The sequence below is a fragment of the Carassius auratus genome, chromosome 29, assembly GCF_003368295.1.
Source record: "Carassius auratus strain Wakin chromosome 29, ASM336829v1, whole genome shotgun sequence".
In the NCBI taxonomy this organism is placed as follows: domain Eukaryota; kingdom Metazoa; phylum Chordata; class Actinopteri; order Cypriniformes; family Cyprinidae; genus Carassius; species Carassius auratus.
This window is the reverse complement of record NC_039271.1, coordinates 3,720,075-3,747,138: the sequence shown is the minus strand read 5'-3', so window position 1 is coordinate 3,747,138 and position 27,064 is coordinate 3,720,075. Positions and strand designations below refer to the sequence as shown.

At 36.0% G+C, this 27,064-nt stretch overlaps 1 protein-coding gene across 4 annotated transcripts in view; it reads left to right on the top strand.

The window, feature by feature from the left end:
- The window catches only part of LOC113047885 (cGMP-inhibited 3',5'-cyclic phosphodiesterase A-like), an 81,450-nt gene extending 66,857 nt beyond the window's left edge, over positions 1-14,593 (top strand). For 3 of the 4 annotated variants that reach the window (XM_026209233.1, XM_026209234.1, XM_026209237.1), the window contains 12 exons: positions 1,463-1,584; positions 1,674-1,890; positions 4,413-4,486; positions 4,705-4,868; positions 5,942-6,079; positions 6,262-6,373; positions 6,575-6,676; positions 6,789-6,988; positions 8,028-8,231; positions 8,315-8,476; positions 12,113-12,374; positions 12,764-14,593. In XM_026209233.1, coding sequence (XP_026065018.1) covers positions 1,463-1,584; positions 1,674-1,890; positions 4,413-4,486; positions 4,705-4,868; positions 5,942-6,079; positions 6,262-6,373; positions 6,575-6,676; positions 6,789-6,988; positions 8,028-8,231; positions 8,315-8,476; positions 12,113-12,374; positions 12,764-13,152 — 2,146 coding nt within the window. In that variant the 3' untranslated portion in view covers positions 13,153-14,593. The remainder of the gene's footprint in view (positions 1-1,462; positions 1,585-1,673; positions 1,891-4,412; positions 4,487-4,704; positions 4,869-5,941; positions 6,080-6,261; positions 6,374-6,574; positions 6,677-6,788; positions 6,989-8,027; positions 8,232-8,314; positions 8,477-12,112; positions 12,375-12,763) is intronic. The other variant, XM_026209235.1, reaches the window with a different exon arrangement.
- The last annotated feature ends 12,471 nt before the right edge of the window (positions 14,594-27,064 follow it).

The following is a 27,064-nucleotide window of genomic DNA, read 5'->3' as shown; positions in this document are numbered from 1 at the left end:
AGCCCAGATCACTTAGAAATGACTGAATGTCATTGCAAAATATTTCTGTATCTCAAATAAATTAATGCATTTAGCAGACACTTTTTTCCAAAGCGACTTACAGTGCATTCAGGCTATAGATTTTTACTTATCACGTGTTCCCGGGGAATCGAACCCCCATCCTTGCGCTTGATATCGCAATGCTCTACCACTTGAGCTACAGGAACACAGCAAATGCTGCAGAATCACAATATTTATCATCTTGCTTCGTTTTCGTTCAGTGTCTTCTATATTCTATACTAAGATCTATATTAGTCCTATAGTGTTCCTGTAGCTCAAGTGGTAGAGCATTGCATTATCAAGCGCAATGTTGGGGGTTCGAATCCCGAGAGATCACATGTTAGTCTGAATGCAATGCAAGTCAATTAAATAAAAGCGTCTGCTAAATGCATTCATTTAATTTAGTCGTAGCAGAGAAACGCTTCACAAACACAAAAGTGTCCAGTTACTTCATTTTAAGAGTTGGTTTATTATTTCAAACCTGACACACACCTTATTCATGAATTGTTTTGTTTGAGAAGTACGCTTGTGCAGTCTAACCTGATGTGATATTTTATTTTATTTGTCCAAATACTTCCCGGGCCGCTGTACTGTATGTGACTCCTGAAGTGTTTTGAAGCAATAATACATACTCTCTGAAAATATGAGTCCACGGAGAGTTCCTCAGGATTTATCTGAAAGCCCTTTTATCCGTTTGCCCTCATTTAGTTTCGTTTGTCATCATTGTCTCGTACGTTAGTGTTTCGCACAGCTGTTGCGGATCGCTGTCAAGCGCTTGAACTTTCCAGAGCTCCTCCACGCTGCCTTACTCACTCCGTCTGAATGTTTCATTCGAATTGTATAATGTCCTTCTTTGGGCATTTCTCCACCTTTCTACCTCTTATTTCAGCTTGAGTTATACAGACCAGCTAAAGTTCAGCCCATTAATACTGATATCCAGATAGCCATCTGCACTGTGCAGACAGGGAGTTTAAAGCGGCTTCCTGGAGACCCGAGAGCCCGGGTCCTGTTTAGATTCAGGCCCTTTTGAAATAAAAGCCCCGGTGAATAATGGAGGGTCACACGGTTGCCTGCATGACCATGTCGAGGCTGGTTTTAAAGTGGCGGGTCTCCTTGCGCAGCTTCTTAATGGATATCTGAAGAGTGTTCCCACAGCAGGAGGCCTGTTCGCTCCCATTTCTTTTATGTTTGCGGGAAAATTCAAGTTTAAATCCCTCTCCAGAAATAAGCCACTTGGACCGTTTTAACCCCAGAAAAAGTGCATTGTGAACTTTCTCATTCACAAGTTTTAAGAGGAAGAAGGTTAATGCTGTGTGTGTGTGTGTATGTATGCACACTAAAATACCGCTCCACGGGACTCTAAACAACATAACCAACATTAAAACCATGAACCATCAATCATGCGTTTTCTCCTCTCCTTCAGTTTGGTGAACAGTGATTCATGGAGCAATTCGGTTATGCTCGGGCTTTCCAAGAGCAGGTCCATGTCTGCTTCATACGCTGCCTCCTCCGCCGCCAACCACATCTATAGCAAGAGCCGAAGAGGTAGAGCATTGTGTGTGTGTGTGTGTGTTGAGTGAAAGGAGGTAAATGGGCTCTGGAAGTGCCAGTGTGATTCCTCTGCTCTCTGACAGGTTGCCCTTCTTCCAACATCTCACCTCTGGCTTCACCCTGCACCTCTCCTCCAGTCCAGGGCTCTCCGCTCACCAGCCCCACCAACAAAAGCCCCTCAGTGGAGCTGCCGGACCCAGAGCTTCCTCCGCCACAGAGCCCCCACAAAGCCTTAACCCACAGTCAGAGCGTCCCCAGCTCCAGCACTGCACAATGGGTGCCGCCGTCACTTTGTAGCAGGTAAAACCCCTCCATTCTGTTGAGCCTCACACGTTTGTGCACTGATTTTTTTTGAGGGAAATTCATTTAATCTTTAAAGCAGAGCTTTGGGTTCCAAAAGCATTGTAAAATTATCCAAAAATATGTAATAAATTAACATGGAGTTGTCACGTCATCTCATTATTATTTCATATTCATTCTTGCTGTAAGGTATTACATTATATTTTATTATATTTTGCAAAATATTTAATAAACAAATATTCAGCTAAACCATCATTTCATTTTATTGTCCACAGACTTAAATATGAATTTCATATTTGCAAACGTTAATTCTCATACATGAGACATTATTATATTATTATAATATCTGTGTTTTTAAAAATGTTGCTGCAGTTTTTTTTTTTTTTTTTTTTTTTTTACTTTACCCAAAATATTTAATAAACAAATATTCAGCTAGATCATCCTCAAAACTATGATTTCATTTTTTTATATATATATAAATACTTTAATTCTCATTATTGAAATATTCATTTAAATTTTTATGTTGGTTAAAAACATTCATTGCATTTTTTCTTTAATTAATTATTATAATTTACAAAATATTAAATAAACATGCAGATGTAGTGTCCACAGACTAAATATGTAATTTCATATTTGCAAACGTTAATTCTCATACATGAGATATTTATTTTAATATCTTTGTTTGTTTTTAAAACATTTGCTGCAGTTTTTAAAGTATTATTTTTATTACATTACCCCAAATATTTAATACTCATTGCATTTTTTCTTAAATGAATTATTATAATTTACAAAATATTAAATAAACATGCAGTTTAGAGTCCACAGACTTAAATATGTAATTTCATACTTGCATACATTAATTCTCTTACATGAGATATTTATTTTTACATATCTGTGTTTGTTTTTGACAATTTTGTTGCAGTTTTTTTATTACATGACCCAAAATATTCAATAAACAAATGCAGGTATATTTGGATATTAATAACTTTCTTATATTTAATTGTAATATCTGTTTTTAATAACAACTCTTGAAAAATCGATGCAAGTCATTTTAAGTGTACTGGGAAATGTGTAGTTTTTTTTATTATTTTTAGGAATTGTACTTGTTTGGATTCCATGCAGGACTACTAATGAGTAATTTTGAGAACAGACAGCTAGTTAATATTCATTTCGAGCCCAATTCATCACTCGAAGATCTGAGCGTATCCTGTGGCCCTGGATGTTGTACAAGAGCCGACTGCAGCTTCAGGCCATTATGTGGTTACTGAACAACCACTGATCATTAACTGTGAAAAATACCCAACATTGTGTCTAAATATTAACAGATGGACGTACACGGTCAGATCTGCCTCCCATCTCTCTCTCTCTTTCTCTCTCTATCGGGTTTAGTCACAGTGATCACTAATGTCCTGGCGATGGGACAAGGTCACCTTCCCCTTGGCCTGTAATGAATGCTGGGCACAGAGGAACAGCTTGATTAGGTTCTGTCTGGCCCGTTAATTCAGAGAGCTCAACTAAACAACAGTGACAACGGCTGGTGCTGCACACACACACACACACACACGTGTACAGCACACATCATCAGGGGTTAGTCACCCGGAGAGGACGCCTCTCAATTTCAATGCCAAATATAAAAATATGCAATCATGAAATATATACAGTATGCACGCTTCAGCCGTTTCCTAACTCATGAAGCATAAAAACATGAAGCGTAATGAACAGCTTCCAGTGCCTGCGATGATAGATCGTGTCTTTTTCTTGTTCTTAAAGGAATGTTCCCGAAGTCAGCATGAAATGGCATTCGCAAAGCATTTTTCTTTCATAATGTGACTTATTTCCGAGTGAAAGGGGGAGATCAGGAATTGATTCAATTCCCAGCGATTAAAATGTAATTGATTGTGAAAATGATGAAACTTGATGAAAGCAACCAGCTGTTTTTATTGTTATTGTTATTATTATTAATAGTTGTAGTTGCAACCCAAAAGCTAATAAAGTCAAAGCAAACCTTTAATGAAATAAATTTTAACTGATAAATCATGCACTTTAAGACCAGGAATGTACTGAAAGAGTAAATTATTATTATTATTATTAGTTGTTGTTGTTAAAATACATCACAAAAGAAAATAACAGCAAAAAACTTTAATAAAACATATAAATATATAAGTGAAACTTATGGAATTTGCGATGTTTATTTATTTATTCTTTTTTTATTTTATTTTTTATAAAATTAACTGATCAATCATGCACAGTAAAACCAGGATGATGTACTGAGAAAGTAATCTGGTGTTTTTATTATTGATGTTGAAGTTGTTGTTAAACTGCAAAAAAAAAAAAAAAAAACACTACGACACAAATGCAAATAAATGCAAACACCTTTAATTAAACGTGGAATAAATAAGACATAAAGAAAGAAAGAGAGAATGTGATTTGATTTTATGCATTGAAGAAAATGATTTTAAAATTGGATTAACCTCCGATTATGTTTGATTGATTTGATGTGAATGGATTGTCGTGTGTTGTAGCTGTGGAAGACCGTACGGTAAGCTGAGACACGTGGACGGATCCATAGACGCAGGAGATCGAACCCAACAGTCAGGTATCGCCACCGTCATGTGCGTTTCTGAATTTGCATTTAGATGCATTTCACTTATTATCCTTTTAGCTGTTGCGATCTGTGATATCACAGCTCGCTCCTGGATTGAATCTCTGAGTTCATATGTAACTGGTGTCTTTACGAGTCTTTCAGAGCTGTCAGTCTGCTCAAACGTGAAATATGACGTGAGGCGTGATCAGGTGTTTTTAATAATCTTGCAGACGAGCCGCTGATAATGTCGTCAGACTATGACAGCACCTATGAGACCAACCACAGTGACAGCAGCGACTTTGCACAGAACGAGGAAGACAGAGAGGGTCACACGAAAGCCTGCGGGACGTTCCCGTCTCCGGCGCTCGCACTGGCCGCCCTCATCCCAGCAGAGGTAAACACAGCTTCTGCAGGAGAAATTGATTTTTTAGCACTGCAATTTAGTTTAGGCAGGTAGATGTTTTTTTGCTTGTTTGTTTTTTGCCTTCAAGCAGTAAAATTACACAATATAAAGAGTTGCATAAAATGTATAATGCACAAAAATACATCAGTTGCATAGTAAATATTTTACATGCACTACTTTTTTTTGATCCAGTAAAACTACATCAGAACTAATCTTTGTGAAACGATTGTTTTAATTATTTATTTTCTTTAAATATTTTTATGCGTAAATTTTGTTTTCATGTCTAAAGAGCCAGGATGAGGATGTATTTTATTAAACAATAAATGTCAATGCATAAATCACATTTTCTCTTTTTTTAATTATATATATATTCATATTTTTAAATGATATAATTAAGGTTTTTAGTAAATATTATTGCAAAAAAAACTAAGTTTAAAATTAATGTTTATTTAAATTTAGCAAATGTGTTTGTATTTTATTTGCTAATGTTTTATTACTATTAGATACCATATTATGTTTTGTATTATTATTTTTGTTCATTTGTTTTGTACTTTATATGTCTAAATGTTGAGGTCAGGATAATTAAACGGCTGAAATGTGACCATTATGATTAAAAAATAAATTTAGTTAAATATTAAAAATGAATGTTTGGTGTATAGTGCATATTTACTTTTTACTGTATTGTATCTTTCATCTCTTATTTTCTGGTCAGTGTTAGAGGACCTACAAGCAGTAAAAATACACTGTATAAAGTGTATGCACGCAGTCTGCATAATGCACAAAAATTCGGCAATGGCTTAGTAAATAAATAAGCGTTACGTGCAGTTCTCAGGGTTTGTTTGTTCCTGTAGATCTAAACTACCATCAAATTGTCATCAAAACCAATCACTGAGCATTTGATTTGTTTTCGCTGTGGTTTTTTTGTGTTCTATGCTGTTTAAACTACTCTCTGTAGTAGTTTCATATGTGCCGCTTGATATTTTGTAGTAATTCCAGTTATGTCTAGTGGGGTTTTTTTGTTGTAAGATGGCACAGTCCATGATCTGAAATCATTTCCTCTGTAGGATAAGCCCATCTTGGCCCCGGAGCCGCTGGTGATGGAGGGCCTGGAGCCCCTCATGAGTCAGATCAACAACTGGAACTTCCCCATCTTCAGTCTGGTGGAGAAAACCAACGGCAGATGCGGCTGCATCCTCAGCCAGGTGACACACTGACATCTAGTGGAGACTGACACAACCACAATGAACACATGAACAAACATGAAGAATTCAAACTGTTTGTATATAGTCCAATGCAATGTCCTTTTGAGAACCCATTGCATTCCTTTTGTTTAATTCCAGACGTGGTTGAGGGATTTTAAACTCTCTTTCTCTTTTTGGTTTAGGTGTCTTACCGGTTGTTTGTGGATACGGGACTCTTCGAGGCGTTCAAGATTCCAGTGAGGGAGTTCATGAACTATTTCCACGCTCTGGAGAACGGATACAGGGACATCCCATGTGAGTCTTTGCGCCGCAGGAGACATGTGTACAGAAATATGTTAACAATGAAATGACTGATGATGTACAACAGATGCTGTGCGCAGACAGCTTCACCTCTAGAGGAATAACTTGCCCTAAATCATCAGTTCTGCTTTATTTGTGGTGCGTACACTCCCTCTAGTGGTAGTTTAGCGTGTTAAACCTGCTCTTCCTTCACAGATCACAACAGGATTCATGCAACAGACGTCCTCCATGCGGTGTGGTACCTCACTACCCAGCCTGTGCCTGGTTTACCTTCACTGGCATCACTGAGTGACTCGGGTAACAATCACACTTCATTACAGTTTACACCACGGGTTATTAATAAGGACATACAATAGGACATAAAAACAAGCCTAGCTGACTTTCAAACAAATCACTCTCTCGGCTTTAGACTCTGACGGTGGACTCGCTCACAGTCACTCAAAGTACCTGATGTCCAGGACGTATCCTGTAGAGGACGAGGGCTACGGCTGTCTGTCCGGCCTCATCCCCGCTCTGGAGCTGATGGCGCTCTACGTAGCAGCCGCTATGCATGATTACGACCATCCCGGCAGGACCAACGCGTTCCTGGTGGCCACCAGCGCTCCTCAGGTGACACACCACACCATCATCACACCACATCAGGAAACAGATGTTCAGCTTTCATTGCAAGGCATGCTTTTTCTTCAAGTGTTTACAAGGGAGCGCTTATTTCCTCGTATTGTAATACATAAACCGATATGGTACTGTAAAGTTTGTAAGACATACTGCTGCTGCACAAATAGCATATAAAATAACCCGTAGCAGATCTATACAGGTGGAGCTGGGGAAGGTGGAGGGTTTCAGAGGAGCTCTGAAAGCGTGCTGCAATGCTCAAGTGAATGCTAATCAACCGTTTTATTGTAAAGCAGCAAGCTCACTGGTTGCGTATGCAAAATGAACCAATGAGCTTCTGACAAGTCGTTTAATGCTAACAATTTGATCAGCCTGCGCCATCTAGAGTTTCATGACAAAACTTGGTATATGTGTGTGTGTGTGTATATATATATATATATAGTACATGTAGTATTTATTTTATAAAAAAAAAATACAGTAAAAACAGTAAAATTGTGAAATATTATTACAATTCAGTTTTCTATGTGATGTTAAAATTGTATTTATTTCTGTGATCAAATCTGAATTTTACTCCAGTCTTCAGTGTCACATGATCCTTCAGAAATCATTCTAATATACTGATTTGGTGCTCAGTTTTTAATAATATTTCTTATTATTATCAATGTTAAAAAAATGTTTTTGCTCCTTCATATTTTTCAGGGAAAAAAAAATCATAATTTGTTGATGAATAAACAGTTCAAAAGAACAGCATTTATTTGAAATGGAATCTTCTGTAATATTATAAATGCTTTACTGTCACTTTTAATTAATGCATTTTGATGAATAAAAGCATTCATTTCTATAAAAAAATTTGAATGGAACTATATAATGGTTTCTGCATAAATATTAAGGACCATAAATGTTTTTTTTTATTTATCATAACAATCATGTTTCTTGAGCAGCAATTAGAATGACACTGAAGACTGGAGTAATGATGCTGAAAAACAGCTCTTGAAACATCTGAATCCCCATAAAAGTCTTGTGTGTGTCTTTGCAGGCCGTGCTTTATAATGACCGTTCGGTGCTGGAGAACCATCACGCAGCGTCTGCCTGGAATCTCTTCATGTCGCGGCCTGAGTACAATTTTTTGGCCAGTCTAGACAACATGGACTTCAAACGCTTTCGCTTCCTGGTCATCGAGGCCATCCTGGCCACCGACCTCAAGAAACACTTCGACTTTCTGGCTGAATTCAACGCCAAAGTGAGCACCTCTGATATTAGATATACATATATAGAGCAACTAATGCCGTGCATTTTATTCGTTTATGCATTTTGTGTTTGTAGGTGGGAGATGATGGATGCTCGAGCATCGATTGGACTAATGAGAACGATCGTCTGCTGGTCTGTCAGATGTGTATTAAGTTAGCCGATATAAACGGTCCGTTGAAAAGCAAGGAGCTTCATTTGCAGTGGACGGAAGGCATCGTCAATGAGTTTTATGAACAGGTCAGTGTCTACTCTTTGATGCATGTTTACGCCTAAGTCATTTTCGAGCTGTTCAGTCACTGTAGAGACAAACAGGAAGCTCTCACGATGACTAAGTGCCTGGCAACTGCACCTTGCGCTCATAGTAAGAGGCTGTGGCAATGTACCTCACAGCAACTACAGCATCTCGGTGTCATTCACATCGAGTGGATGAGAGGATGGCAAGGATACACTGTTGCCTGGCAACCGTCCACATCATCCTCGAGCGGTGCTGAAGGAACACAACTGTACTGAGAACGCAGGGCAATAAAGTAAGCAAAGTTTCACAGTGGTCTGGTCTGCTGGAAATGATGTTTTCAGTGGAGAGCACTACCAAGCTAAACAAGCCATTCAGTGATGAGAAACCAAATGAATCGGATGATATTTGGCCAATTAAAGTTATCATGAAATCAATTGGCTGTGTTTACTTTATTGGTGCACGTTATTGGAAACAATTCAATGTTCATAATAATTCATTAAAACATTTTTTTCAGCTGACACCAGCAATTCCTTTTCAACCTCTCATCTTGTCCATATAAAAAAAATCTTGTCCTTTATCACCCAGAATTATGTCACATTAGATAAGTCAAATGCAAACGCCTCTCATTTATTGATACTTTATTATTACAGTGCAAAAAAATAAAAATAATCTAGTATTTTTGTCTTGTTAATATCTCAACATTTCTCAACATTTATAAAATATGATACATTTACTTACTTGAGCACCTACTGTAGATGACAGAAGATATTTCAAGTGTTGTTTTCTGAAAAAATGTGGGGAGATTATAATTCAAATTAAATAATCATAATTTTTGAATAAAAATGAGGTAAAAATGAAAAAAAAATGAGAAAAAAATATTATTTTTTTATTTTTCTGAGCACATTGATGGATTTTTTTATTATTATAATTATTATTTATTTTTAATATTTACTCACTTCATTTTTCAGATAAGTTAAGATTCTCGGTTCTGTTTTATATCTCACACTTCTGAATTGATTTTATGCATAAAAAAATATACTTCAGTGGGATTAGAAAAATAAACTTGAATCAAAGGAAAAACAAAACATTTTCTTACCCTTTTGACCGATTTTGGTTTTTCTTATTTTAAACGCAATTCACCCTGATCAAATTTTCAGATATTTGTAATGGAAAACAATACAACAATGCTAAGAAATAAAGTAATGCTAACACTTTCGTATAGGGTCCAATTCACACTAATAAGTAGTTGCTTATTAGCATGTCTATTATTAACATATTAGCTGTTTATTAGTGCTTATAAAGTACATATAATGCATGACATCCATAATCCTACCCAATACCCTAAACTTAACAACTATCTTATAAACTATTAATAAGCAGCAAATACGGAGTTAATTGAGGCAAAAGTCATAGTTAATGGATAGTTAATAGTGAGAATTGGACCCTAAAATAAAGTGTGACCAAAGTGCACTCGACAAAATGCTAAATGTTGTGTAAGATGCATGTTAAAACATCAGCATAATATTGTCGATTGAGCGCTACGGTACGTCATGAGCGCTCGTTCAACCAGTCATGATCTCCTTTCCTCCGTTAGCATTTCTCAAAGAGTTAAGGGCTTGTTTGGATGCAAGTGATGAGTAATAAAACACTGCGTCTATTATTGTGAGGATGACCCAGTTATGTCTCTGAACTACAAAGCGTCACATGACCACCCCTGGCCATATTTCAGAGCATTACAAAAGCACCAGAAATGAAATGCTTCAGAGGAGCCTGTTTTTCCCTTCCCCTTTTCCGTTTCTTGAATGATTCATTTCTCCAGCACTTCTGAGCAGCACCTGACAGAACACAGCGCACATACATCACTGCCCTCTGATGACATCATCACGCTGTTGCCATGGCAACTTGAGACCTTGCCTGTTTGTAATGCTGCTGTCATTGTTAATGTCCAGGTCCTGCGAAGCATATGTTTTCATGCGGACTGTATGATGTTCTTTCAATCTCCGATTACTTACGGTAATATCTAATAAATGATCTCCATGTTTGGGAGTATTTCCCCCGTCCGTGGGAAGGCTGACCTAGTTTTATAGCAGTCGAATGTCTGTGAAGTGTGTTTCGCTCCTGAACTGGAAAAATCCAATCAAGTGTGCTTGAATATACTGAGCATACTGTTCCCTGCCTGGTAATATCGTCATTTGTTTAACGTAATAGATGAGTATAAAATAGCTGCTGCATAAACAAAAAAGTAAAAAAAAATGTGAACAAAAATGCTTCAAATCAGGCATTAATCAGATCAGATTAATCTGCATTATATAGAGCATTTCTGAATTGAAATGAAGCGCATATTTGCAAAACCACTGAATGCATTTCTTTTCTCAGGATGAATTTTTTCAGGAGATTTTTTTTCATATGCTTGCTGTCTGGTGACATCAGTCAGTTCCCATGATGCTCTTCATCCAAATAAAACTGGAAAAGGGAGTGCAGATGAAGGACAGCGTTAGTTTCAGTTGATTTAATTTGGATTCAGAAGATTGTTTACACCACAGGATTAAAAAATTATAATAATTAAATTTGCATGTCGCTTTGAATAAAAAGCATCCACTAGTGACAATATCAGGACTATACACAAACAGATATAGACGTATATGGAGGGCACTGAGATATTGAGTGACTTCAGTGACCATAGACAACACAATAAACACAGACAGAGCATTCGATACAATAAAGGTAGACAATGTTAAGAGTTATAAGTAGTCCTGAGGTACTGATATAAGAATATCAGGGTAGAGAAGTGTCAAAATGTCATTGTAGAGTATCGCATGTAAATGTAATTGCAACTTTTTTCATCTAATTTGGATTTTGTTTCAGCAATTCTTAATTTTTTTTCTGCCACTGAATAAAATTCAATAAGGTTATTGGTTAAGTTTTATCTCATAATTCTGAAGTTTTTTCTCGCTATTGCAACTTTGAGGGTTTATGTCTCATAATTCAGACTTTTCCTCTCAGAATTACAAGTTTATATCTCACAACCCTTCATTTATTTCTCAGTTCTGCGTTTACATCTCACAATTCTGAAAAAAGTTACAATGAAATTGTAAGAAATAGGTTTCCATGTTACAGCAACAAAAAATGATTTTAAATATTATTCCACTTAGAGTCAATATGAAACAACATTATAACGCATTTTATTTCTATAATGTAGGCAGAATTCGATTTTTCTATTAGAAATGATCATTGGGAATTGATTGGATCATAAAAATGGGGTTTCATTCCAGTGCTTGAAGCCTAAAAGTGTGTTCACATCAAAGACAATAACTATAACATTTTAATAATTGTTCTACATATTGCAGAATAGGTGAGTCCACACACCATAACCATAATATCAATTATCATCTTTCAGATGGATTTCTTCCATGACAGCCAATCAGAATCCATCCTGCTTTAAAGAGCTTGAGCATTTAAAGCAGCAGGCGAAAAAACTGCAGCGTGCGATTATAATAAACAGAATGATATTGTGCATTGGTCTGGATGCTAATATAGACATCTTTATAGTTAGTTCTTGGTGTGAATGGGCCTTTAAACATTATTCTTTATTTCTTCTATATGTTTATATGCATTTTCTCTTCATTCTGGTGTTGCAGGGTGATGAAGAGTCCAGTTTGGGCCTTCCCATCAGCCCCTTCATGGACCGCACAGCACCCCAGTTGGCCAAACTTCAGGAGTCCTTCATCACACACATCGTCGGGCCTCTCTGCAGCTCTTACGATTCAGCCGCCCTCATGCCCGGCCACTGGGTCGACCCTCTGCCCAAAGAGGGCGAAAACGCTGAGGAAGAGACGGATGAAGAGGAGGAGGAGGAAGACACACCAGAGGAAGACGCCTCCACCAGCTCCGAACTTTCCCGTGAGTTCACGTTTTTACTCAAACTTTGCAGATCAAGTTCAAAATCTGGTTACTGTAAGATACAAGATGTTATAAGATAATAAATAGGATTAAATGTCTTTGGATTCATTGAAGCAATCAACCTGAGATAAAAAACTAATATTAAATATAATGTAAAAACTCAGATTTCTGTAAAGCTGCTTTGCAACGCTTTGCATCATGAAAAGTGCTATGCAAATAAACTTGAATTGAATTATATATGTGGATCAATGTGCATGTAAGAAATGAAGATGCATTGCATGTCTGATTTGTTTGTTGTTTTTTATTTTTATGTACAACATTTCTCAGATTCATTGCTCAAATTCTGAAGAACATATTAGCACTCTCTTTATTCACTGGGTTTATTGTAGAGAAACCAGCACCCAAGAAACGACGGAAAGTGTTCTGCCAGATCACCCATCACCTGCTGGAGAACCACGAGATGTGGAAGAAGGTGATCGCAGAAGAGTCCCAAAGTCAGACAGAAGAGGAGGAGTCCACATGCCTCACTAACACCCCTGAGCCAATCCTAGCCATCGATGAGGAGGAGGAGGAGCCGGGGAGCAAGGAGGAGCCTGCGGAGGACCAGGAGGAGGAGACAACGGAGGAGGAGGAGAGTCCTGTACCTGACGAGACACACGAAACAGAGGAAACAGATGGTGAGACTGTAGAGGAAGCGGACGAGACTGTGGGGACTGTAGAAGACGATGCAGAGCTAACGGGAAAACGAGAGGAAGACGAGACAGAGGATCCGGAATGAATGACTTGCCTTTTTTTAGACGTTGTCTAAAAGCTTTTTATCGGCAAGCGAGACTTCTAAGAAATGGTTGCCAGCACATCACTTAGACACAACACTGTAGATGCTTGGGGAACATGTGCCTAAAGGAAACAGGGTGGGACGGGGTGGTTCGGGATGAAGTAACAATGAGCAAGCGGTGAACTATTGAGGTTAGATGCTAAAATTGGCCAGGACATAGAGTTCTCCAGGGGGTTTCCTATATTTTCTAGACTTACGTTGGTCAGTTTTGCAAATCCTTCTGGCGGAACCCTCTCCAGCTGCACCTTAACCCCCAAAACTACGACAGGGGTCCCAATGTTCTGCGGCGACACGTTTTGCAGGCTCAACAAGCATTTGCAAGGAGCTTAGTGTCAAAGTCAGGAACGAGAAACCAATCCACCGTGACTCTGGCCGGTTCGCGTATCCCATCATCGGCAGCATTCGAAAGCAAATGCTCCAGAAATAGCATGCATTTGTGAAAAGGCTACGAAAAGATACGATATGTGTCTGCATGTCTGTCCTGCCATTGCTCTTTCTTTTTCCCTTCCAGAACATCACTATAGCAAACGCTTGCGCCACTGTCTCATTTCTGAAGGCTTGTCATTCCCTTCCCTCACCTTTTTCCCTCGGCATTCCATGAACTGAGATTTTAAGTTTCTCAGGATCAGACTGTTTTCGGATAATTGTATTTAAAGAGTCATTGGTTTTTACAGACTTTCTTGCAACTTTCTAATCTTTTCTGATCTTGACTCGTGGACAAAGGCAACCTTTAGTTGTGTTTTAAACTGTAACTTCTTCAAAACGCCAATGGCCTTTTAGCCCAATCGTTGTTTAACCAGGTGATTTGATATATATATACACATGCATACGGCGTGCAATAGTACATCACGTCATCCCTAGTCATCGGTGTACCATCCAAAGCTACAGACGCTCTTATTCTCCCCTCTTCTGTTCTTGCATTTAATTGAGCCAATTACAACGCCTCATCTTTGAAACGTCCCCTTCGATCGCAATGCAGTGTAAGCCTTAATATTATCAGGCAATGTGGTGCGATGAAGTCCGTCCGGCGAATTATTAAAGCAATACCGACCCTATGTGTACAGCAGATTGGTAGCATTTCCAGTTGCACTTTCTTTTGGTTGCTGTGTAGATCTGAGACAGCTCAAGTGTGTGTGTGCCAAATATGACTTCAAATCCATTCTCCCCAAATTATGAAACACCATCAGGAGCATGCAAAGGCTGTGTGTGCTTGTGCGTACGTGTGGCGAGACAGTATGAGTGCTTTTTATTTGTATATGGCCCCGATTTTAGAGGGTATATTATATTTCTGCATTAGGCCGTAGATTTGTAACCCCAGGCCAGAGATATTAACCCTTTGGTGCATGAGTTATTAAATCACAAATTAAAATAGTCTTCATGTTTTTATTACTTTTTTTAAAACAAAAAAAAATATGAATTCCCAGTCTTATGACGCATTGTGAGAGCATTACAGTACACTGCAATAAGAGATAGTAGTTGTTATGTGGTGCATCACTTTTGTTTGCCATTTTTAATTTAGGTTGCCATAAAGCAGAAAATATAAAAAGGATTGTCACAATGAATTATGGATAAGGGTTAAGATTCAACACCTTAAAAATGACTGACTAGTGTAGTGGACATCTTGCATTTTGTTAAATTATACAGGCGTCTTCACTGTGTATTTCCCAAAATAAAATTAACGTAATAATAAAATCCCCCTAAATAACCCATCATACCCCAAACCAGATATATTAACCCTTTGGTGCATGAATTATTAAATCACAAATAAAACTATAACGTTTTAATTACTTGTTAAAACAAAAATATAATAATTCCTAGTCTCTTTTATTTATCAGTATAATGCATTTAAAGTGTTACGGAGCATTGCAATAAAAGATTATGATTGTTAAGTGGTGGATCTTTTTTAGTTTAGTTTTAGCCATAATAAAACATAAAAAAAGATTTGTCACAATGAATTATGGGTAAGGGTTATCGCCTTAAAAATAACTGTAGTAGGGATGCACGATAATATCGGCACAACATCGGTATCGGCTGATAAAAGCTTAAAATGACCATCATCGGTATCGGCCGATATGAATATTTCTGCCGATGAGCCAAACCGATATTCTCCAAGTGAAATAATTGACCTGTTTTTCAGATGTGAATGTCTGTCTACATTTGTAAAATAATACATTTATGGTAGAATCGGTACAGAAGAGATACATGGATTTCTCTTCAGTAAAATTAAAGTTTAAATATATCAGGCGAAAAATTTGTATATATATCGATATCAGTATCGGCATCGGCCAAAATTATTTAGAAAATATCGGCATATCGAATATCGGCCAAAATCCAATATCGTGCATCCCTAAACTGTAGTGGACATCATGCATCAAAGTGTTAAATTATACTGATGTTTTTGCTGTATATTTCCCAACATAATATCATAACCCATAATCAAATCCTGAGGAATATAATACATTATTTCCCAATTTCACGAAGAAATATGTGACATTATGGAACAATCCATTATGCAATATAGCTCCGCCCCTTTTCATTCTTACTTTTGCTCTGTTTTGGGAATTACATTACTGTGAGTCTTTGATGATCAAAGGTCATTGATATTGATGTCTCAAAGTGTTTCAAACCCAGAATCATCAAAGATGCCCAGATTTGCTTGTACCCAGACAGTATTCAGAGAGACTCAACAACAGCTGGAATTATCCAGCGAATCCTACACGTTTGATGCGCTTGCTCGCTCGCTCGTGCATGCACTGCATGATTGCGTGTGTTGGCATGGTAGCTCTGTGCTCCACTGTGCCTCCCATCCGTGGGTTTTCAGCTCTGATCTGCGTTCGGTGACTCTGATTCCAAATTCTCGAGTCAGAATGGGCAGCACAAGTCTTCAAAAACCGGTGTGGATGGGTTTATAATTTTCATTTTCACCCATTTCATTTTTTTTACACGTAGTAGATGCCCTAAGAGGTGAGATAAATAACAGTCTGTACAGTTCGGCTAAAAAAACTGTGCAGGTGTTTCAGAAATGCACGATAACTTGCTAGTTTGTTTGTAAAGCGTAGCGTAGCTGGGTTCATCATTCCAGATCCTTTAGTTCGACTTGCATGTCAGGTTTACCGGATGTCGACACAAGAGACAAAAAGAGGCTGATCTTTTGATATATTTCTTTGCATCTCCTGTTCAACCCTCGTTCCTTCATCTTCAGCTGTATGCGTCTGATAACCGTGTCCACTCGTTTCATTCACCTCGAGAACCAAACAAGCTTTACACCTCTCTCAGAAAGAGAAGTGGTACTTGTACTTTTTTATATATATATATATATATAGTCGGCACTTCACTGACAAAATAATTATTTTTCTTCTCACTTGTATCTTGCACTTAACACATGTAGCAATACCTATAGAAAGGGGAACTGTGTAAATCACCAGTATTCGTAAAGTGAAATATTCATTTTATCGCTGATTGTTTGTTCCATTTTGTACAAAAATTATATTGTGTACAGGTTAAAAATGAAAAGACAAAAACAAAGCCAAAAAAAAAAAGGGACAAAAAGATGAAGACGACAACCGAAGTCTTTTAGATAAACATTATTTATTTTTACTGTTTTGTAATTTAGACACTATACTGTAGCTCCTCTATTGCCAGACTTACTGGAAGTGCCTCTTGGTATAATGTAACATACAGAAAATATATATTGAGATTATTAGAACCTGTCACAAGCTGAACATTGTGGATGTTGTAATGTGAATACAGTTTAATAATACGAGTGAAATACCTGTGGTATTGAATGTCTCTTGTGTTCTTAATTGTTTCTTTCTTCCTTGATTGATTTTCACCCCTCATTCGAGACGAAATAATCTGAAGGTTTTCTACTGAAGCTAAATACAATGGGTAAAATGTCAAATATTCATACAGTTGTGTAGGTGTTTTTGTCTTGAAAATGGCTCCTGTCTCAATCGAAGTCAAGGTAAGATCCCACACGTTATGCCAGGTCTTCACTCAAAAATTAAATGCACTCACCCTTGGGCCGTACAAGACAAGTTTGTTTCTATATCAAAACAAATTTGGAGAAATGTATAATTTCTTGCTCAGCAATGGATGCTCTGCAGTGAATGGGTGCCGTCAGAATGAGAGTTTAAAAAGCTGATAAAAACATCACAATAATCCACACCACTCCAGTCCATCAGTTAATGTCCTGTGAAGAGAAAAGCTGTGCATTTGTAAAATAATAATAATAATAATAATTTTCATTTCAAACGTCGCTTCTTGACAAAATGCAAGTCCATAATCCATTATAATGCTTCCTCCAGTGAAAAACTCGATCCCCTGTTGTATTTTGCATCAAAATCTGTTTTGTGCAAATCTGTGCAGATTTCTCTCCTGATTCAGGTGAGATTTATTTTTCACTGCAGAAAAACTCTGGAAGAAATGGTTTAAAGTTTAAAAGTCCCATTCTCAGAATTAAATTCTCAAGACATTAACTGATGGACTGGAGTGGAGTGGATTATTGTGATGTTTTTATCAGCTGTTTGGACTCTCATTCTGACGGCACCCATTCACTACAGAGCATCCATAGCTGAAGTAATGTGAAGTTCAATATCTCCAAATCTGTTCTAAAAAGTTCATGTTTAAAGGGTTGATTCAGGACATTGTGGTTGTAAGCATAAAAAAAAGTCTATGGTTTTAGACAAATCCACTAATAATGAGTTCAAAGCAACACGTCCCTCAAGCCCTGCTCATAATCCACTTATATAAGTGTCCTTTCTCTGCTTTCTTTGAGAACACAAGGAAACAATGTGCCAAACGGCTATAATAGTTCATGCTGAACACAAACTAATTTATCAAACTGTTTTTATTAGTTGAAATGTTTTAACATCAGGTTGGCAAACACTCTTAACATAAATCAACACTTAAGCCAAGTACCGAACTTTAAGTGAGCTTTAAATTGATGAGTGTACAGTAAAGAAATACACAAGATTGTAATATTTAACCCTTTAGGCGCCAGAGGTTTTTTCCTAAAGCGTTCGATTTTGACATCTTAATTTCAAAAGGCTATATCTTAAAATGTATAAAAGATAGAGACTTTATGTCAATTATAAAAAATATTAAGGATGACCCAATGTTTATGTAGGGATTACATTTTCCCATCTAATTTGCATATTATGACGTCATATGGGGGTGGCCATCTTGAATTATAGAATTTTCATGAAAAGTCACATGTTTGATGTTTCTAAATGTTTAGTTTGTTCCCTATAAGGATTGCCATAACATGATTCATCAATTTTCTTCTTGAATTACAGGTAAGACTGTTCATATATTACATTACCGGAAGATCATACTGAGCTGTTTAAAATTGGTATAAATAATGACGATTATTTAAGCATTCCAGACATGTCTAATGTTTATAAGGAAGTCATGTTTCCTTCCAGTTCACCTTCAGCAGTCTCTCTGGCATTTCTGTGATTGTGAACGGCTAACGAAAGCGTTTCTGACAGACACGGCGTGCATGAATTATCCAGCAACAGCTAACTTAATTGAAATTAGTTCAAGATGCAAAATCTGAATTCAGGGATGAATAACATGATCTGAACTTCGGTTACAGGAAACAAAGCATTTAGCAAACCAAACACTTTGTTAAAGACAAGGGATGAGAGGTTGTTTTGAAGCTCTTGAGACTGGAAGAGGTTTCAGAGAGGATTCTCTAAAGCCGTAGGCCTCCATTACTCCATAGTCATGCAGATTTACCAATTAAATGCACAAATTCAGCAGTGTTGCCATTCTCCCTAGGAGCGCTTCTCTTACATGATCAGACGCCTTAAACCGTTTGCTATAAATGTCATGCTAAACCGTGTATGTAGATCAAAAAGTGAAGGTTCTTCAGTGGTTCTTTGCAGCATAGTTATTTTGTTTTCTGTATATGTTTGTGTAAAAAAATTGATCAGCGAATTGATCATATGGGTTCTTTAAGAGCCATAAAGATTAATACGTTTCTAACTTTTATTTTTAAGAGTGATATGGGTTAAAAAAAAGGGTTATATGGGTAGTTTACAGAATACAATTTTTTGTTTTTTTTTGTTTTAACGATTTAGATTAAAAATTATACTTGTTAAAGGACAAGTAATATTATTTATTTATTTATTTTTACTTTTTAATCACATATTTCTTTACTTGTTCTTTTAAATATATTTAATTTAGTATTGACAAGGTTGCACTTACTATAATATTTAATTTCATGACCAGTCTTTTTTTATTTTTATTAATTAGATTATTCATACAAACTTTCATATGTCAGATTTCCTTTTCATGTTTTTGTTAAACAGTTCTAGCTGAATTGAGTCACAATACGGGACAATTTTCCCATGGGTAAACATTTTTGGATTGATCATAGGCGATGAAGGTCAAAAATGATCCACAAATAATGCTGAGATGAGCTTCATAACCTCAGTTCAATGAGGCCTATGACCAAAAAGAAATGCAAAACCTGTGCTTATTGAAAGAACTGACAGCCTAACACCAAAATAGATGCATGATATTTCAGTGAGCGAATGTACATGAATATTAATACTGATGTATGATATGCAAACAACTTCCATCCGCCATTTTTCTTTAAAAAGAAAGTTTGTTTCCACAACTCTCAGTCAAAACACATTAGACTTACATTAGGAAAAAAGCAAAGCTTGCTTTAATGTAGCAACAGCTGCTATGATTGGTCAGTAATGTTTTAAGGCGGGACTTAGCAAAGGGTCAGCAGAGGATCTCATTCTGCAATACTTTGCTTAATCATGAGTCCTTTTCACAATCCCAGATTAGGAACGTATACCATGCCGCTCACACAAGCTCTTTACACAAAATATAGGTTTTCCAATCTCTCGTCTGGGGAAGTGAGAAGGGCTTGGGCTAATTACAAATAATGAGTCATATAAATAATGAGGCCTGGAGCGCTACACCTTCTCCAACAAGGTCATTAGGAGCGTAAGTGATGCATAAAGCAGCCTCCGGAGCACACACTTCAGGTGACATGGGAGGAGCGGGGACTTCCTCAAATTAGTCACACATTATTTTTAGTGCTTGACAGGGGCGTTTCTTGTATCAGTAGTGATACTGTACTTCTTAAAATACTTTTTTTGGATATAAACAGATGCTGTATAGAGTCGTTCACAGGCTGGATGCTCAATATCGAGCTGCTTCGCCATTTGCCAACGATAGCAGATACAGTTTGGGTTTCTGTGGATTAGGTAAATATCCATCTCATCAAGTACACCTTTTGTTTTCCATCTTATAAAATGTCCTGTTAGTGTTATGGTGTGAGAATCAGTGTTATTTTAGTTGTCATTTTTAGTAGTTTCTGTGTTTTGTGTGTATGTCTGCATAGTTTTTATTTATCGGTGTGTGTTATCTTAGCACATCAAGTTTAAGGGGTCATATGATGTTGCTAAAAATAACATTATTTTGTGTATTTGGTGTAATGAAATGTGTTTATGCGGTTTAAGGTTAAGAAAACATATTATTTTTCACATACTGTACATCATTGTTTCTCCTCTATGCCCCGTCTTCTGAAACACAGAGGTTTTTTTACAAAGCTCTTCGATCAAGGTGTGCTCTGATTGGCCAGTGAAACAGTGCGTTGTGATTGGCCGAATATCTCAAGCGTGTGATGTAAATGTTACGCCCCTCTCCATACTGTGATGCTTGTCAGGACACTAGCGCCACAAGAAAAAACTAAATAAAACCCATTACGAATGAGCTGTATGTTGCATCCAGTGGGGACATCAATGCGGGTTATAATGACTTTATAAAATGACTTGTTATTAAATGTTAAAAAAATAATAATAAATCGGGTTATTATTCATCAATCATTGACACATAAGGATTTATCAGTAATATGAGCCACAGCACAGAGAATGAATAAACAGTCTGATTTCATGTGCATATCTTCTGTGCACAAAAATACTTGTATCTGGATAAGACGTCACACATGGCCCTCAAATGCAAATGCCGGTACACTGCGTCTCTATAGTATGCACACAATCAGGTCAAGGACTTGAGGAGTTGTTGTGTTGTGCATTAAGTCAAGTCATATTTACAGCTAAAGCAATCATTATCTTCTCTTAAGTTGAGATTTCACAAATGTTACTGTTGAAATCCTTTGAGTTTCCTGTGATGCAAGAATTAAACTCTGAGTCAGTACAGTTGGCACATTATTCATATTCTCAGTTGTAATTTTTATTCTAACATAATAGGTTATACTATGCATGCTAATGTAAACGGGTTAACCCAGTTATAAAGCACCATGGCAAGAATATGGAGTTGAAGTCGCCATTTGTTCAACAGGCTAGAATGGATTAATGAAATCATGTTAGAAATACCAGGCCAAGAATTATGCCATGCCCTCGAAAACCGTCTGAAACTACCATAAACCACAAACAGATTACTAACGCCCCAAATCCGGAAAAGCTAAGCGCCAAAAAACTGTGAAGCAATTGCAGATTGTGTGAAGAGCATCCTGAATCAAGTGCTGACGTGGAAGGGGAAAGTCTACAAGTATATATAATTACATTAAAAAATATATATTTTATTTTATACTGGGGGAAAAAATCATGGATTTGAACTTGATTTTTTACTTAGAAATTCAATAGTAAACCACAAAAAATTGCAAAGAAATGTGGAAATTGGAGAAGAAACACTGAAATATTGTTGCTATTTGCTTGTAAAACATAAACCAATAAACTAAACATTTTTTTTTTTGACTAATATAATTTCTTTTACAGTGTAATCACCTGAATTACTACTTTTTAATACCTAAATGACTGCTGTTTAAAGATCCTTTTTATTTCAATAGCTAATTATGTGTTAAAAAGTTGTTCAGTCATGTGAACCATTATGCTATGACTTGTCTAGTCTAAAATAATAATGTATTTTCATGTATTCATAATTCATATTTTCATATATTCATAATGTGTTATTTTAATGCTTTACATTTTTAAATGCATTGCATATTCAAACTTTTTAAAACAGATCATTAATGATTGATTTATGTTAAAAAAAATTCTAAGATTTATATATATATATATATATATATATATGAATATTCTATTTAAAATATATTATTATTATTATTTTATTTTTATTTATTTTTATTTTACTTATTGAGGCTTTATGCATTTTTGTTCCCCAATCACCATTTCTCCCATTTCTTGACAATTTAAATATGCAATGTATTTTCATTTTCTATTTACAGCGGTTATCAATTATGAACATAGGCAGACAGTCCATTTAATACCATAATGCGCCACGTGAATGCATTGGCCATCATCTCATATTTTTAATCAGAAATGCAAAGACATTCGGCCCATTAATGGCTTTATGCTTTGGGTGCTTTTGAGTCTACATGGACAAGTCACGAATCAGCAAGAGTAGGATGTGTGTAATCCACAGTCAGAAGGTTATAACAACTGTCATATTATGGTCTGGTCATCTCCATGGAAACAAGGCAATGTGTATTGTCTCTCCTCTATCCACCTTTTCCTGAATATGTTATATAAGGATTCCATATTGACTGAATTGTATTGTTTTTTTAAACATATAAGAAGTGTGGCTGTAGATATTATGTGGCTGGAACAAAATCATCTGGCTGTGGATAAATATGATGTGTATGAGTACACACATCTGTTCCTTTCAGAAATATTTATCTTTGGGTGTCCAGGCCTGGTATAATTGATCTGGATGGGGGGATGGATGGATGAATGCTGGTTGAACGGCCTTGATGAATGACTGACTTTGCTCCCATAGTTTGATATTTTGCTTTGGCATTGAAAAAATCTGTCTGTCTCTCACATTGATTTCACTTTTGATTCACAGGCATGCTTTCCCTGAAAAGCACTTGGAAACTCAAACCAAGCAAGCTCTTTGACAACAATCCCTTAAAAATAATGACGTTCATTTAATATTCATGTTATTCAAACCTAAGACTGAGCTTACAAACAAGAATCTTATCTAAGAAAGTTTATTTCGGCAACCCTTTAGGGTTAGTGTTAACATTTTGCATCGGCACACAGATGAGATTGTAATGAATGACTGCACATCAATCATGTTATTTTAAAATAGACTCAGGATCTCAGAGATCTTGTGATAAAATAATACTTGAAAGAAATATTTAATATGTTAATATTTTGTATATAAAATTTTTAATATGATAACAAATGTATTAACTATTAATAAATATAAATAAATGAATAATAAAATTGCTTATTTAAATGTTTCCATGTTTTTGATGTTCCTCTGACATTATGAAAACATATTTTTAAAATATTATTAAAGATTAATCATGTTGTATTAAAATGGACTTCATGATCAGGATCTCAGAGACCTTGTGATAAAATAATTCAAAATTAATATGCAATTTAATACATTAATATAATAATATTTAATACGTAAAAAAAATGAATAATAATGGTAAGTATGTTTCAGGCTTTTTGAAAAAGCCGTGAGATCCCAAAAATATGTTATAAAATAATAATAATTTAAAAATTAATATAGATAATGATAATAATAGGTTATTATAAAATAATTGTTTTTAATGTTTTAATGTTTCATGCTTTTTAAAGAGCCGTGTGTTTTCTCAGACCCGTAAACAAAGGGTTAATTACACAGTTTGTGTTTTTCAGCATGACTTTAATGTAAATTATGACCAAGTTTTTTTTCATATATAACCTAACTTTCATTCACAGACAACATGAAATTACATAAGGCTAAACATAGCCTGTCACAGCATGTATTTTATGAATTCGCAATGAATCATATAGTGTTTGTCAGACATATATTATTGTAAGTTATGATAAAGTGTGACCATTGTACTGGAACAGTGATGAAACGCTCCGCGCGCATTTCACGCGTCTGGTGTGATGCGCGCTCATCACGTGCTTCAGCTCGAGCCATCCAGCCGCTTCGAGCAGAACAAACTATCTCACCTCTCAGGAAAAACCTTCAAGATTGACGTCAAAAAAGATTAAGCTATTCGGACACATCGAGCTGAACGCGGAGGAATCGGATGTGAGTGGAAGTGTTGGGAAACCTCCAGGTCAGGACCAAGTGCCTTTCCTCGTCTCCGGCAGCCCGTGGGAAGTTTCTTTCCATGTGAAACCCATCTGACACACATGATCTGCTCCATACGCACTCATTCTGGACCAGCGGGGACACTTCCATATCCATAGATTGTATAACAACCAACATAAGACGAGACTGGATCGTATATTCCTATATGAACTGTGAGATTTGGTGAGTATATCGCAGCTGTTCCTCTGTATACCAAGACGTTTGACCTAATTCATCTCTTGCTTACAAATTATGGATATGTATTGCGCACTTGACATGATGAGATGGTTTAAAACGGGTCTGGCGGTGCGCAATGCTGCGTGCGTTTGTGTAAGAAGACGAGAAAGACAATATCTGCTCGTTAAAAGTAGGTCTGCTGTGTGTTTGTGCCCATTTGTTTAATTAAACGATTGAGAGTTATTGTGCATCATAATTACCGCGCCATTGACTGTTAATTATAGCTACTAATAATCATGTTATAGCATGCTTTAATTATACATGCTCCTCCGGGTTCAAGATTATTATTGCTATATTCAATTTGTGCAATGGATATTATACATTCAACAGTATGTGAGGTGTTTTTTCTTTTTCTCTGGTCACTCTTGGGTTCGGCGTGGATTCGCATCAGCTGCTGGTTAATTAGACGCACCTGCACACTGGTTGTCATGACCACTCATCCACATCAACTCACCAGACTAAAGACTGTTTACATTCATGCGATGTATATGTGAGCTCATGGTTTATTAATTAAAGAAAGTTGCACTGTGGTTAAAGATCTGGCTGGTACACTATTAAAAATAAGGTTTTGATACTATTTGCAATCATACATTTCTATTAAATGTTATAAATAATTACCAAAAAAAGGTAAACACATTGAATTTAGAAGTAGAAAGACTGAAATACACTGCAAATTAGTTGTTCAGCTTCAAAATTTTGTTTTATTCAATGTTAAGTGATGTTTCTTTGAAATTGATTGTAAAATAGCAAATTCTGAGTGAAAATTGTTTGTGTGTGTGTGTGTTGTGTGTAATTTCTTGTAAAATGCACTCTAGTGACCTTAAGTTGTATTTCAACTTCAAAGAATCATTTTTATAGTGCAACTGAAAGGTTTTTAGTTCAAAGCCAATATGTTTACTTATTATTTTTATGATTAAATGTTTTAGTTCTGCGTTTTGACGTAATAACTAAATAATCATAATACAACTCTATGTAGTCATTAATATGAAGTTATGTATAAATGTTTCTGATTTCTTTAGAAACACACTAAACAGTGCCATTTAGACATGATAAGACAGACTTAAGTAGAAAAGAGCAAATATTGTTTAAAATCAGTCAAACCCATTATCTGTCTTTCTACAAAGAAGCTGGTTCATGAACCATTGTGTCCTTGTGTAAGACACATAACCTCAGATTACTCTAGAGGGCCTGTCCCTCTCATAAGTGCTATTAAATAAGTGTAAATAGAAGTGGAATAGAAAAGAAAATAGAAAAAGCATCAGTTAAATGACTAATGTAAACATCTCGGCTTATGAAGAAGGCTGCAATATTTGTAAATTGCATGTTTTATGTGTCCAGTGATTCATGAATTCAAAGCAGCCTCTAAAAGTAATAGTTCAGTTGATGCTTCATGTACTGCACTCAAGGACTTATCAAGTTCAATCAGAATGTACAATGAGAGCTTGAATAGCTAAATTACCAGCCCATAAGGTCCAGGAGACCTTGGAGATTCGTATAGAAGTTGCTTTTATTAGGTTTTTGTTTATGTGAGTTATCAAGGACCTGAAGTTGCAATTTTTATACAGAAAAAAGAAAGTGATTGGATAGCTTTTATTACCAGTAAACAATAACACAAGTTGCAACTTTAGTTGGGGCTTTAGTTGATAGTTTGGTCATAACTTTGTCAAAAAAAAATAAAAAAAGTTTTATTCAACATGTTATTCCACCACACATTCACAGCCATGTTTTGTAACCAATACATCTTTCATATTTTATGTCAGCAGGCATAAAAAGTAAACCATAAAGTAAACCGTCAAGTAAAACTAAACCATAAGGAACTAGAAGTACTTAAAATTATTTTCTCAATTTCTCATTTTCATTTACTTTACTAAAATATACTAAAATAACTAAAAATGTATATAGACATATTTTAATAGAAACCTCCAAAATTTCAAAATCTTAACTAAAATTAAAAATCATAAAAATATAAACCAATTCATAATATATATTTTTTTAATTATAAAAGAATCTCAGTGATACACAAGTTCATTGGTTTCGTTTGAAATTGCTCTTTAAACCACCAAGAACGATAACTATAAAGATAACTATAAAGATAACTATAAAGATAACGATATTAGCGTCCACACCAGCGAACGATATCGTCTGTTTATTCTGAGCGCACGTGCGTCTGCCGTTTTAAATCCTCGAGCTCATTATAGCAGGATGGATTCTGATTGGATGTCAATGTTTATATCGTTCATCAGCTGAAAAAAAAAAATCGTTCTGGAAAATGATTCCAACGATATCGTTTCTCTATGCCTTTATCGTTATAGTTGTAGTGTGGACTCTGCTATTCTTTAATATTGAGAACGATTTTTAGAACTATATCGTTATCTTTATAGTTATCGTGCTTGGTGTGAACGGGCCTTAATCTCAAAGTGGTTGTTGAGATTAAGATTCCCGAAGCGACGTATAAGGTACATAAGTACAAAATGTAAGCCTGTGGTGTTAGATTAGATGAGTGTACAGTATATAAAGCATGCATTTGTTT